Source organism: Pomacea canaliculata, linkage group LG1 (genome assembly GCF_003073045.1).
Source record: "Pomacea canaliculata isolate SZHN2017 linkage group LG1, ASM307304v1, whole genome shotgun sequence".
In the NCBI taxonomy this organism is placed as follows: Eukaryota; Metazoa; Mollusca; class Gastropoda; order Architaenioglossa; family Ampullariidae; genus Pomacea; species Pomacea canaliculata.
In genome coordinates this window covers 13224021-13237182 of record NC_037590.1, presented here as the reverse complement: position 1 = coordinate 13237182, position 13162 = coordinate 13224021, and the positions used below count along the sequence as shown (strand labels likewise).

At 43.6% G+C, this 13162-nt stretch overlaps 1 protein-coding gene and 1 long non-coding RNA gene across 5 annotated transcripts; both read right to left on the bottom strand.

The window, feature by feature from the left end:
• Window positions 1-1366: 1366 nt before the first annotated feature.
• On the bottom strand, window positions 1367-2283 carry LOC112570016. Its single transcript, XR_003100570.1, has 2 exons — window positions 1830-2283; window positions 1367-1442 (listed from the first exon to the last, which is right to left on the bottom strand). It is a non-coding gene; the product is annotated as an uncharacterized LOC112570016 (long non-coding RNA).
• A 7630-nt stretch (window positions 2284-9913) lies between these two features.
• On the bottom strand, window positions 9914-13099 carry LOC112564716. Of its 4 annotated transcripts, none has more exons than XM_025239739.1 (5): window positions 12915-13099; window positions 12133-12439; window positions 11326-11426; window positions 10999-11131; window positions 9914-10308 (listed from the first exon to the last, which is right to left on the bottom strand). In XM_025239739.1, the coding sequence occupies exons 3-5, from the start codon at window positions 11383-11385 to the stop codon at window positions 10070-10072; spliced, it is 432 nt and encodes a 143-aa protein (XP_025095524.1). In that variant the 5' UTR covers window positions 11386-11426; window positions 12133-12439; window positions 12915-13099; the 3' UTR covers window positions 9914-10069. The 4 variants fall into 4 exon arrangements, with proteins under 4 accessions (XP_025095524.1, XP_025095516.1, XP_025095542.1 ...); XM_025239731.1 differs by having other exon boundaries at window positions 12133-12412; XM_025239757.1 differs by lacking the exon at window positions 12915-13099 and adding an exon at window positions 12742-12836 and having other exon boundaries at window positions 12133-12412.
• Between the last annotated feature and the right edge of the window lie 63 nt (window positions 13100-13162).

The window sequence follows — 13162 nt, the reverse complement described above, 5'->3', positions numbered from 1 at the left end:
CCTCTTCCAATTTCTGCCCGTCCAAGCTGATTTCTGCCTTTTCTTTTCCAGTGCTGTTCACCATGACCTTGCTCTTCTCCATGTTGGTCTCCATTCCATAAGCCTTTGAGCATGCGTGACTAACATACACTAACACAGTGGTTCTCAAAGTGTGGTCCGCGGCTGACAGTCGTCATATGTCAGCAAAGTGATGTTTAAAGTGATGCATTCCTCGCATTAACATTTTAATTACAAAGAACGAGGTGTACGTAGTTTTATGTCATCTTATTACTATATTACTTTTACAAAAGGACATTTAGTTTTGAATTAAAATGAAACAAATGCGGCAATTTAAATTTGAAATTCATAGTACAGACTGACTTTTAGGCCTTGGTGGTCCGCCATAGTTTTTACTTAAGTAAAGTGGTCCGCGGTCTGAAACGCTTTGAGAACCACTGCACTAACACAATAGCACAATAACAGACAGTAACACACGCCATCTGTTGGACACTGAGCATGGTGCTTGTGTTGTGTGAGTGTGTCAATGGAGTTGCTAGTGCAATAAATCAGCGGGCAATTAGCGCTGTACAAATGTTAATATTCATTATTGTTATGTTTGGTGATACGGGAAGAGAGAGCGGGTGATGTGGATGGCCGACACTCACAGACACTCGAGCTGGGAAACGAACCTGCTTCGCACGCTTGAGACACTGTGTGACTGCCACCAGTAGGGCTGGTACAGGCCGTAGTCACACAGGTTGCAGTTGCTGCCTCCCATAGGTATGTACTGGCCCGGGCTGCAGTTACCTGCACATACACACAAGGGTGCATTTAGTCACGTGACACACTGCGTCACGCGAAGCCTCTAGAGGTGCTTGCACGCGCTGAGAGTCTGTGGTGCAATGGACATGGGAACGAAATTACAGGTGCGAAATGGAGATTGCCGTAATAGTGAGACCTATAGTGAAGGAGGGAAAATACTTTTTCTCGACAGCTTTTCTTTTCAGCTACTTGTTTCAAATTTTGAGTTATCTTAGTAGAAATCACAAAAGCTGCTACACGAGATTGACAAACGTTGTATTATGTTTTTGTTTTGCAGCGTAGACTTCCATGTCTTCCCAACTGAAATTCAAATCAACACAGTATCAGGCAGCAAGTACCTTCCAGAAAATAATTAGTAAGCGGAAAGCTCATTTCATGTGCTTGTACGTGTTGATGCTGTTGTAACTCAGTACGTCACTGTTGGAGAGTTCAAGGGTCAAGCAGGTGACGTACTGGCGGAGTCACTTACGAACAATGCAGTCCGACACCTGGCTCGACCCGTTGTTGAGCGTGGCATAGTCCGTGGGACACAAGAATGCAGTCCATGAGCAGGTAGCTGTTGTTATTTTTGTAGAAGCCTCTCTGGCATTCATCACACGTGTCTGTCACCGAGTTCTTCTCAAAGCCAATCTGGCAAAACGCTGCGAGACCCAGGGGTGAAGGTCAGCATGAAAACCTTTCATTGGCGACATGAGACAACCTACTCCCTCATTGAAGGTTTTCTTGAATGTATACCGTATGTAGATTGCGTGCATTTTAAGAAAAGGAACAGATGAAAGAAACTAACAGTACAGGAAGAAAACCACTGAAAGATAAAAGAGAACATTGGGCAGAATTGCAGTGTGAAGGATGCATTAAATGTCAAGGCACGTCTTCTTTTTTCTCGTCAGAATCTACAACTTTGTGACCTATGTCTGTTTAGTCTTCTCCTGGTTTTACCTTTTGCCTGCGTTGACTTTTCATGTCCAGAAACATTTGACTAGTGCAGAGGTGCACAGTTTTTCAATCCTAGGCACAAGTATACTTACTCTCACAGTCCGAGGCCAGTCTCGTGCCATTGGTACTTGTACTCATTCCTGCGGAACAGTTCTTACAGCTTGTCTGGTAAGGTTCGTCCTGGTAGGTCCCAGAGGGCACTCTTCCCAGATTCTCTTGCCGTAGTTGATGCGTGTGCCCTCGGTACAGTTTACTGCAAGCACAGCAAAGACTCTTGGTGCCAACAGAGGCAGGACAAGCTCACCTTAGTACACACAGGTCAAACGCGCATTTCTTGCCAACAGACAAATAAAACACACTTTTCATGACAGTATAACCTCTGTCTTGGAAACACCCTGTGTTGTGGCCGATGTAACCATCACGTCACACAGAGAGACTTGGTTTCCTGGGAACTGTACAGACACGTCACACAGACAGACAAGGACCTGGAGGAGACGGACGAGGGCAGTCTACTTAACACACGGTGCACAGCATCTCCCCCACAGCGATCTCAGATAACAGACTTCTGTGAATGGGCTTAGCAACAGTTAAAAAGCTATGTTGCACCTATACACGAACTTTAAAACACACATGAAACTGACATGCATACTTGCCTTGCAAGTTTATAAAACACACAAGCTGGCCTACCAATTACATAAGTTTGTAATTTCTATTGAGGCACATGACAACAAAATGGAGTAAAACCAAAAAACTCACTTTCCAAAATGTGTTTCTTTGATGCCCTCCGTATTCTCTTTTTATCCGTTTCAACTGCACCTTCCCAATATTTAACGGCTGACATGTATGTGCATATATGCTCGATTTCAAGCCTGTTTTTCTCCAATCTCTCGCGACTTCCATTAATGCTGCTGGAACAAATACTGGAGAACTTCCACTGAAGTTTGTTAGTAACGTGGAATCACAATAGTAAGTAATTAACTAATCATGTGCAAGGCAAGAGTTAAATACAAAGTAAAATATACCAGCACCTACAACACTGTTACACAAATGAAGATCTACAGCAACAAAGCTGTTGAGAAAAATGTTGCTGATGAATTACATAAAAAGCTAAAGCAGGAATCACTCATAACCTGTACAGTAAATCGACGGAAAGTGAGACTTGACAAGCGACGCCAAAGAAAGAGAGTAAGTTAGAACAAAACAAAGCTCCAAAGGCTATCGTACGCAAAATTTCTACCAGAAAGACTGTGGACGACATATCATGACATTTGTAAGTCTGACAACATTTTTACACGTACTATGTCCGGACTTATTTTACACGCACTTTGCCCGGCCATTTTTACACGCACTATGACCAGTCCTTTTTACACGCACTATGCCCGGTCATTTTTACACGCACTTTGCCCGGTCATTTTTACACGCACTGTGCCCGGTCATTTTTACACGCACTGTGCCCGGTCATTTTTACACGCACTGTGCCCGGTCATTTTTACACGCACTGTGCCCGGTCATTTTACACGCACTATGCCCGGTCATTTTTACACGCACTGTGCCCGGTCATTTTTACACGCACTGTGCCCGGTCATTTTTACACGCACTGTGCCCGGTCATTTTTAAACGCACTGTGCCCGGTCATTTTTACACGCACTGTGCCCGGTCATTTTTACACGCACTGTGCCCGGTCATTTTTACACGCACTGTGCCCGGTCATTTTTAAACGCACTGTGCCCGGTCATTTTTACACGCACTCTGCCCGTATTTTTACACGCACTATGCCCGGTCATTTTTTACACGCACTTTGCCCGGTCATTTTTACACGCACTGTGCCCGGTCATTTTACACGCACTGTGCCCGGTCATTTTTACACCGCACTGTGCCCGTCATTTTTACACGCACTGTGCCCGGTCATTTTTACTAGCACTATGCCCGGACCCGGACATTTTTACACGCACTATGCCCGGACCCGGAAATTTTTACACGCACTATGCCCGGTCATTTTTACACGCACTTTGCCCGGACATTTTTACACGCACTATGCCGGTCATTTTTACACGCACTTTGCCCGGTCATTTTTACACGCACTATGCCCGGTCATTTTTACACGCACTTTGCCCGGTCATTTTTACACGCACTATGCCGGACCCGGACATTTTTACACGCACTATGCCCAGACCCGGTCATTTTTACACGCACTATGCCCGGTCATTTTTACACGCACTATGCCGGACCGGAAATTTTTACACGCACTATGCCCGGTCATTTTTACACGCACTTGCCCGGACATTTTTACACGCACTATGCCCGGTCATTTTTACACGCACTATGCCCGGACCCGGTCATTTTTACACGCACTATACCCGGACCGGTCATTTTTACACGCACTATGCCCAGACCCGGACATTTTTACACGCACTATGCCCGGTCATTTTTACACGCACTATGCCCGGACATTTTTACACGCACTATGCCCAGTCATTTTTACACGCACTATGCCCGGACATTTTTACACGCACTATGCCCGGTCATTTTTACACGCACTATGCCCGGTCATTTTTACACGCACTATGCCCGGTCATTTTTACACGCACTATGCCCGGTCATTTTCACGCACTTTGCCCGGTCATTTTACACGCACTATGCCGGACCCGGACATTTTTACACGCACTATGCCCAGACCCGGACATTTTTACACGCACTATGCCCGGTCATTTTTACACGCACTTTGCCCGGACATTTTTACACGCACTATGCCCAGACCCGGTCATTTTTACACGCACTATGCCCGGACCCGGTCATTTTTACACGCACTATGTCCGGACATTTTTACACGCACTATGCCCAGACCCGGTCATTTTCACACGCACTATGCCCGGACCCGGTCATTTTTACACGCACTATGCCCGGACATTTTTACACGCACTATGCCCGGTCATTTTTACACGCACTATGCCCGGAAATTTTTACACGCATTATGCCCGGTCATTTTTACACGCACTATGCCCGGTCATTTTTACACGCACTTTGCCCGGACATTTTTACACGCACTATGCCCGGTCATTTTTACACGCACTATGCCCGGACCCGGTCATTTTTACACGCACTATACCCGGTCATTTTTACACGCACTATGCCCGGTCATTTTTACACGCACTATGCCCGGACCCGGACATTTTTACACGCACTATGCCCTTTCATTTTTACACGCACTTTGCCCGGACATTTTTACACGCACTATGCCCAGACCCGGTCATTTTTACACGCACTATGCCCGGACCCGGACATTTTTACACGCACTATGCCCGGTCATTTTTACACGCACTATGCCCAGACCCGGACATTTTTACACGCACTATGCCCAGACCGGACATTTTTACACGCACTATGCCCAGACCCGGACATTTTTACACGCACTATGCCCGGTCATTTTTACACGCACTTTGCCGGACATTTTTACACACACTATGCCCAGACCGGTCATTTTTACACGCACTATGCCCGACCCGGACATTTTTACACGCACTATGCCCGGTCATTTTTACACACACTATGCCCAGACCCGGACATTTTTACACGCACTATGCCCAGACCCGGACATTTTTTACACGCACTATGCCGGTCATTTTTACACGCACTTTGCACGACATTTTTACACGCACTATGCCCAGACCCGGTCATTTTTACACGCACTATGCCCGGACCCGGACATTTTTACACGCACTATGCCCGGTCATTTTTACACGCACTATGCCCAGACCCGGACATTTTTACACGCACTATGCCCAGACCCGGACATTTTTACACGCACTATGCCCGGTCATTTTTACACGCACTATGCCCGGACATTTTTACAACTTGTACCTCATCTTTATGTTGTTCGTAGTCCCGATATGTACGTCACTGGCCGCTCCCTGTTCTCTTTCTTATATTATTGATGGTCTGTGCAGAGTATGCTATCCATCTTGATCATGATGCTGTGTAGTATTAGTTTATATTCGTATTATTGTTATTGTTATTGTTGTTGTTGTCGTCGTCGTTGTAGTTGTTGTTGTTGTTAAGGACCTTTATCATTTTTTCATTACTCAAAATAAACAGGTGTAGCAGTCACATGCAATTTTCTGGTGATGCATCAGCTAAAGCTTTCATTCCAGAAATCCCATTTATTAACATTCTCTGCTGGGACATGTGTTCCAAAGTTTCGCTTCATGCGCATGCGCAGACCATACCCGGACAATTAGAACTACCCAGACATTCTATCTTGCTCTATGCCGGACATTTTTACACGCACTTTGCCTGGATATTTTTACACGCACTATGCCCGGACATTTTTACAAGCACTATGCCCGGACATTTTTACACGCACTATGCCCGGACATTTTTACACGCACTATGCCCGGTCATTTTTACACGCACTTTGCCCGGACATTTTTACACGCACTATGCCGGACCCGGTCATTTTTACACGCACTATGCCCGGACATTTTTACACGCACTATGCCCGGTCATTTTTACACGCACTATGCCGGTCATTTTTACACGCATATGCCCGGTCATTTTTACACGCACTTTGCCCGTCATTTTTACACGCACTATGCCGGACCCGGACATTTTTACACGCACTATGCCCAGACCCGGACATTTTTACACGCACTATGCCCGGTCATTTTACACGCACTTTGCCGGTCATTTTTACACGCACTATGCCCGGTCATTTTTACACGCACTATGCGCGGTCATTTTACACGCACTATGCCCGGTCATTTTTACTCGCACTATGCCCGGACCCGGACATTTTTACACGCACTATGCCCGGTCATTTTTACACGCACTTTTGCCCGGTCATTTTTACACGCACTATGCCGGTCATTTTTACACGCACTTTGCCCGGTCATTTTTACACGCACTAAGCCCGGACATTTTACACGCACTATGCCCGGTCATTTTTACACGCACTATGCCCGGTCATTTCTACACGCACTTTGCCCGGTCATTTTTACACGCACTATGCCCGGACCCGGACATTTTACACGCACTATGCCCAGACCTGGACATTTTTACACGCACTATACCCGGTCATTTTTACACGTACTTTGCCCGGACATTTTTACACGCACTATGCCCAGACCCGGTCATTTTTACACGCACTATGCCCAGACCTGGACATTTTTACACGCACTATGCCCGGTCATTTTTACACGTACTTTTCCCGGACATTTTTACACGCACTATGCCCGGACCCGGTCATTTTTACACGCACTATGCCCGACATTTTTACACGCACTATGCCCGGTCATTTTTACACGCACTATGCCCGGACATTTTTACACGCACTATGCCCGGTCATTTTTACACGCACTATGGCCCGGTCATTTTTACACGCACTATGCCCGGTCACTTTTACACGCACTTTGCCCGTCATTTTTACACGCACTATGCCCGGTCACTTTTACACGCACTATGCCCGTCATTTTTACACGCACTATGCCCGGTCATTTTTACACGCACTTTGCCGGTCATTTTTACACGCACTATGCCCGACCCGGACATTTTTACACGCACTATGCCCAGACCCGGACATTTTTACACGCACTATGCCCGGTCATTTTACACGCACTATTCCCGGACATTTTTACACGCACTATGCCCGGACATTTTTACACGCACTATGCCCAGACCCGGACATTTTTACACGCACTATGCCCGGTCATTTTTACACGCACTATTCCCGGACATTTTTACACGCACTATTCCCGGACATTTTTACAACCAATATCCCTGTACATTTTCATTGCGATAAGTTTTTACTCTTGTACCTCATCTTTATGTTGTTCGTAGTCCCGATATGTACGTCACTGGCCGCTCCCTGTTCTCTTTCTTTTATTATTGATGGTCTGTGCAGAGTGTGCTATCCATCTTGATCATGATGCTGTGTAGTATTAGTTTATATTCGTATTATTGTTATTGTTATTGTTGTTGTCGTCGTTGTAGTTGTTGTTGTTAAGGACCTTTATCATTTTTGCATTACTCAAAATAAACAGGTGTAGCAGTCACATGCAATTTTCTGGTGATGCATCAGCTAAAGCTTTCATTCCAGAAATCCCATTTATTAACATTCTCTGCTGGGACATGTGTTCCAAAGTTTCGCTTCATGCGCATGCGCAGACCATACCCGGACATTTAGAACTACCCAGACATTCTATCTTGCTCTATGCCGGACATTTTTACACGCACTTTGCCTGGATATTTTTACACGCACTATGCCCGGACATTTTTACACGCACTATGCCCGGACATTTTTAGACCCAATATGCCTGGACATTTTCATTGCTTTACTTTTTACTTTTGTACCACATCTTTATGTTGTTCAGAGTCCCGATATGTACCTCACTGTCCACTCCCTGTTCTCTTTCTTTAATTATTGATGGTCTGTGCAGAGTGTGCTATCCATCTTGATCATGATGCTGTAGTATTAGTTTATATTCGCATTACTATTGTTATTGTTGTTGTTTTTACACGCAATACCTTGGATGAAAACGTCCGGGCAGATCTATATGTCCGGTTGAGTCTGCGAATGCGTGGGAACTTAAGTGACGCTCGTGCACCATGGCCAGATGTTTGCTTACACAGTTAAACGGATCGAAAGTTCTGTGTGTGTGGATTAGTAAACATTTTCTTGGGTTTATAAATCAACGCCAGCTCAAAGCATTTGAGTTGTAGAATTTTGCTTTTAATGTGTTTTTTTTTTTTTCGTGTGTCCTGTAATGTTTTGTCGCTTATGTTCAAAGCTATTTGTATCAATTCCCACATTTGATGTCCGACTACTCTTTTTTCCAGCAAGAGCCTAGTGGAAAGTATTTAATGTGGTGCGCGTATTTACCCAGATTCAACAATAAAGCCATATTTCCGATGGAATTCCAAAATTCTTACTTTTGTTTCTCATTGTCAAGCATCTCTAGCATGTAACATGAGTTATCATTAGGCATCAACATGCGTTTTACAATTTCATTCGCTATCAGTGTAGAGGGCCGGTAGTCCGGCGTTGTTGCTAGTTTTGGCGGGATCTGCTAGGGCAGGGCGAGAGATGGTAATGAGCGGTGATTGGCTAGGGAAAAACGGTGTATTGCCCCGACCGTATCAGATCATCGCAAAGTTTTCCCCTTCCCAGAGGTATATAAGGGCAGAGCTGAAACGAAAGGACAGAATACAGCGGCCCGGTGGCGCAACGGTTAGCGCCTGTCACCAATACAGTGAAGGTTGGCTGCCCAGAGTTCATTTCTCGTCTCGGGCACGCTGTTCTTTCTCTGCACGTGGCATCTGTTTACAGGGCTGGCTGCCTTGCAGTGATATAGCCATAGTTGCTAGCATGGCGTAAAACACCAATCCCCCCTCCCCTCCCCCCACATAGTGCGAAATCGCCGTAAGGTGGAAGCACTTTCCTACTAAAACAACGAAAGGACAGAACAGAGTCGGCGGAGGAGACAGCGCGCACAGCTACACGACGAAGAAGAGACAGCCCCGACCTCTAGCGCCTCGGGCGATATGACGCAGCCGTGACCATCGTACAAGAACAAAAGGGTCGCACACCTGCTGACTGTTCCTGCCTTTTTGGTTCGAGTGTTGGACTGTTGTCGTCACTATACAACCCCTCACCACTCGGTTACATCAGTAACATCACTTATAACTATCTCCGTTACACACACACACTCTCTCTCTTGCTCATGCACACACGATGGAGGAAAGCAGATAAAAACCATTGATGGTCAGCCCTGTAAACAGGTGTCACATTCAGAAAGAGGTATTTCTGTGGGTCTACAGTGCAAATGGGCATGCTTCTGTTTGTTTGTTTGTTTGTTTGAAACTCAGTACTATCTATGGCATCTCAGGGTCTCCACTCTACTGGTTTCAGTCCTATTTCTCAGACAGGACTCAGTCGTACGCAAGCACGTACACAAGCAAGCACGCACGCAAGCAAGCACACAAACAAACAAGCAAGCACGCAAGCAAGAAGGCACGCACGCAAGCAAGGAAGCACGCGAGCAAGCACACAAGAAAGCATGCAAGCACACACGCATGCAAGCACGCACACAAGCACCCACCCAAGCAAGTACGCATGCAAGCACGCAAGCAAGCATGCAAGCACACGCATGCAAGCACACAAGAACGCATGGAAGCACGCTCGCAGGGTTTAAACGTCATATTTATCTTGTGTTTTATCTTTCCTTTCTCCCATCGTTCCATTTCTTTCACGTTAAGCATTAAATGTGCTAACCGTTGGCCGGACCTTTTTGTTGAAAAAGTTGGAAGAGTGCGTGGAGCGTGGTTTACATGTAGATGTTTACACGCGCTCGCATACATTCGTAACACACCCTTCCCAAAACGTTACAGTGGTTCGTTCAGTCTTGTGTCCAAACATTGCTGCAAACACATCAATTCCGTCAATGGGCTTTTCTGTCTTCTGTTTCTTTTTAGTCTCTGAAGCAAAGTCTCCATTTTCGTTATTACAGGAAGCCTTCTTTTGTGTTCTCTTCAGGTTCTTGCAACGACATGTCACACGCTGCTTTCTTGGCTTCATCTCTGCAACAAAATCAATTACAACATTCACATCAACATCAACATTATTACACACAATACCACCTTGACCTACTCCCATATGTGGTGATGTTACCAGTGCTGAATTCTCAACAGCCTGCACTACATCATCCATATTGTGTTTCTCCATTCTCTCGACTTCCATCTTTCAACGCTCTACTATTCCTGAATGGCTCCCTGACCAGATAGTTATGAGTGATGTTACTGATAGTGAATGAAATTGTAAGACACATGCTGATGCCTAATGATAGCTTACACGCTGAAGTGGAGTGTTCTTTGAAAGTGGCTTACTTTTGTTTTCTTGTACATGTCTCAGTTTCTTTTTGAGAAGGGTTTGCGTGTATCCACATTGTTTGCACAATTCACATTCTGATTCTAACAACAGTTCACAAGATTTTGACCTAACTGAAGACAAATGTGTTATGTTGCCTATTTCATCTGTTGTATATTGTATATGTGTGAAATACAGTTGCTGACTGTCAACAGTAAGCAATTCAGCAAAATTCTGCAAAGCATGATCTGTTACACCAACACAAAGTTGCAAAGAGGATATTCTTTTTAAGAGCTCAGTAACTGAAGTTTTTTCAATGTTTCTTGTAAAGTTATGGACTCTAACTGCAAGATCTGGCATGATTGTTACTTTCACTCTCACTTGGAAATTTTCTGAAAAAGTACCTAGAATAATGTTGTCACTGGTATCCGACAGCAGGCGCCATGGAAAAGGTAGCTCTTTAACTGCTGCCTTGCGGACCTCTCTGTAAATGTAGCATTTCACTCTCTCAACAGGTTCTGGAAGTGGGCTCTGAGTCTGAAAAGTGAAATAATGCAGTGTTGGTTTTACTTTACATTTTAGGATAATTCAAGTGTATGTAATGACTCAATCTGAAGAACATTAAATAAGTAGAGTAGGAATAAGAGAGAGAGAATGTGACACATTATCATTTATGCATTGCTCTTGACAGTGGCTGTCTCGTGTCATAGTAATGATAAATTAATGCTCACTGGTGGCTTCCTAGTTTCAGGCTTGGGTGTTTCAACGGTCTTTTTTGGCATAAACTCCATGGGTAGACTTCCTGGGATAAGCTGACGACAACTGCCTTTACCTGAAGGTAGAATATAGGTAGAGCGATCCACATGGAGAAATAATAGCAGATTGTATCCAATATATCAGATTAATATTAGGCGCCAAGACCTGTATCTGATCTTTTGAGCAGTTGTCATCACAAGCTAATTTAACTTAAGTAACGCATTAGCTCACTGGTTTTGGCATCCCTTTCCCTACCCCATTTCACTGAAGTTAGGCCAAGCAAACAAAATTTAAAAGTCATAATGTTAACATTAATTTGCTGAATTAATTCCAGCCTCCAAAAGCTACTTTTGCAGAAGGAACATATTGAGATTATGTGTTCTGATTTATTTTTAAATGATCCATTGCTAAATAGGGTTTGAATTTAAGTAATCCTATTCATAATATTATTGTCTACAAAAATGCATCGTTTAATTTACTTCTCAATTTTTGTTTTACCTTGGGTTGGTTATATTATAAGAAATTAAATATTGTAATAGGTTATTTATTCTCTTCACTCACACACGCGTGCACTCTCTCTCTCTAATATGCACCATATCCAGTACTCGATCAGCAGTTTCAAAACAGCAGTGTTAAACAATGCTGATACTATAAGTTGATTAATAGTTTGATTATTTTTACGACTATGAATCTTTTCATCTGGCACATTAATACTTAGAACCACTGGAAAGGCGAATTATTCTAAAATGTAAAAATTATATTTATCTCACAAGGTGTCTTACCTTCAATATAACATTCCGGTTTGAAATGTCGCTCTTTCAATGTTGAAGCTAGAATCACAAGGATTCACAGCACTCACAAGAGCTTTTTCTCAGTCTTTATCATCTAGTCTTCTTATCCGGAAAAATGATAAGCCTTTGTGTCGACTTTTAAAAGCAGGGCATCCTGGAATCGCACAGTTCTTGCCTGGCATCTCAAAATAATAAGTAGCTCTGAGTCACACTGGCTTATCAGGTAGCTTTATGCACCAGCAATGATTCCATACTTTTCACTAGGCTCTTGCTAGAAAAGAGTAGTCAGACATCAAATCTGGGAATGGATAGAAATAGCTTTGAACATAAGGGACAAAACATTACAGGACACACGAAATAAAATAACATTGTAAAAGCAAAATTCTACAACTCACAATATGCCTTGAGCTGGTTTTGATATATAAACCCAAGAAAATGTTTAAAAATCTATCGGACGTTTGAACACTGCCAAATAGCTTTGAACATTTCTTACTATTGGAAAGAACAGCAGCGAAACAGAGCGTCTGACCACATACTGACATACAGCAGCATGAACTAGTGTCGGTAGTGGTATAGAATATTTTGAAAATATCAGCGTACTATTCGAAGGTACAGCAGCAAAACCAAACGTCTGATCATGAAGCGAAGAAAATAGAGCCTATCGGTCATGTGAATCTTCGATTGGCAGTTTACTTGAAATAAAAGTTAAGAACGAAACAGTACAGGACATACGAAATAAAATAACATTGCAAAATCAAAGTTATACAACTCACAATATGCTTTGAGCTGGTTTTGATAAATAAACCCAAGAAAATGTTTACTAATCCATCGGATGTGTGAGCACATCCAGAGCTTTCAATCCGTTTAGCCATATGTTGTAGTTAAAGCGTTGTCCGTTGTATAGCAGACGAGACCGCAAAAATGATGACGTCAAATAAAAAAAATGATTTTTTTATAGATCAAGCTTCATTAAACTTACAATATTTAAATTCTGATTAATTATTAATACAATGAGCGTTTT

Excerpts from the sequence above, each read along its gene's own strand:
- LOC112564716 (XM_025239739.1), bottom strand. The coding sequence starts at position 11,385 with ATGGAGTTTATGCCAAAAAAGACCGTTGAAACACCCAAGCCTGAAACT. Across the intron at positions 11,132-11,325 it reads CTGAAACTAGGAAGCCACCA|ACTCAGAGCCCACTTCCAGA; the intron begins GTGAGCATTAAT and ends TTCACTTTTCAG. Across the intron at positions 10,309-10,998 it reads CAGTGACAACATTATTCTAG|AGATGAAGCCAAGAAAGCAG; the intron begins GTACTTTTTCAG and ends ATTTTGTTGCAG.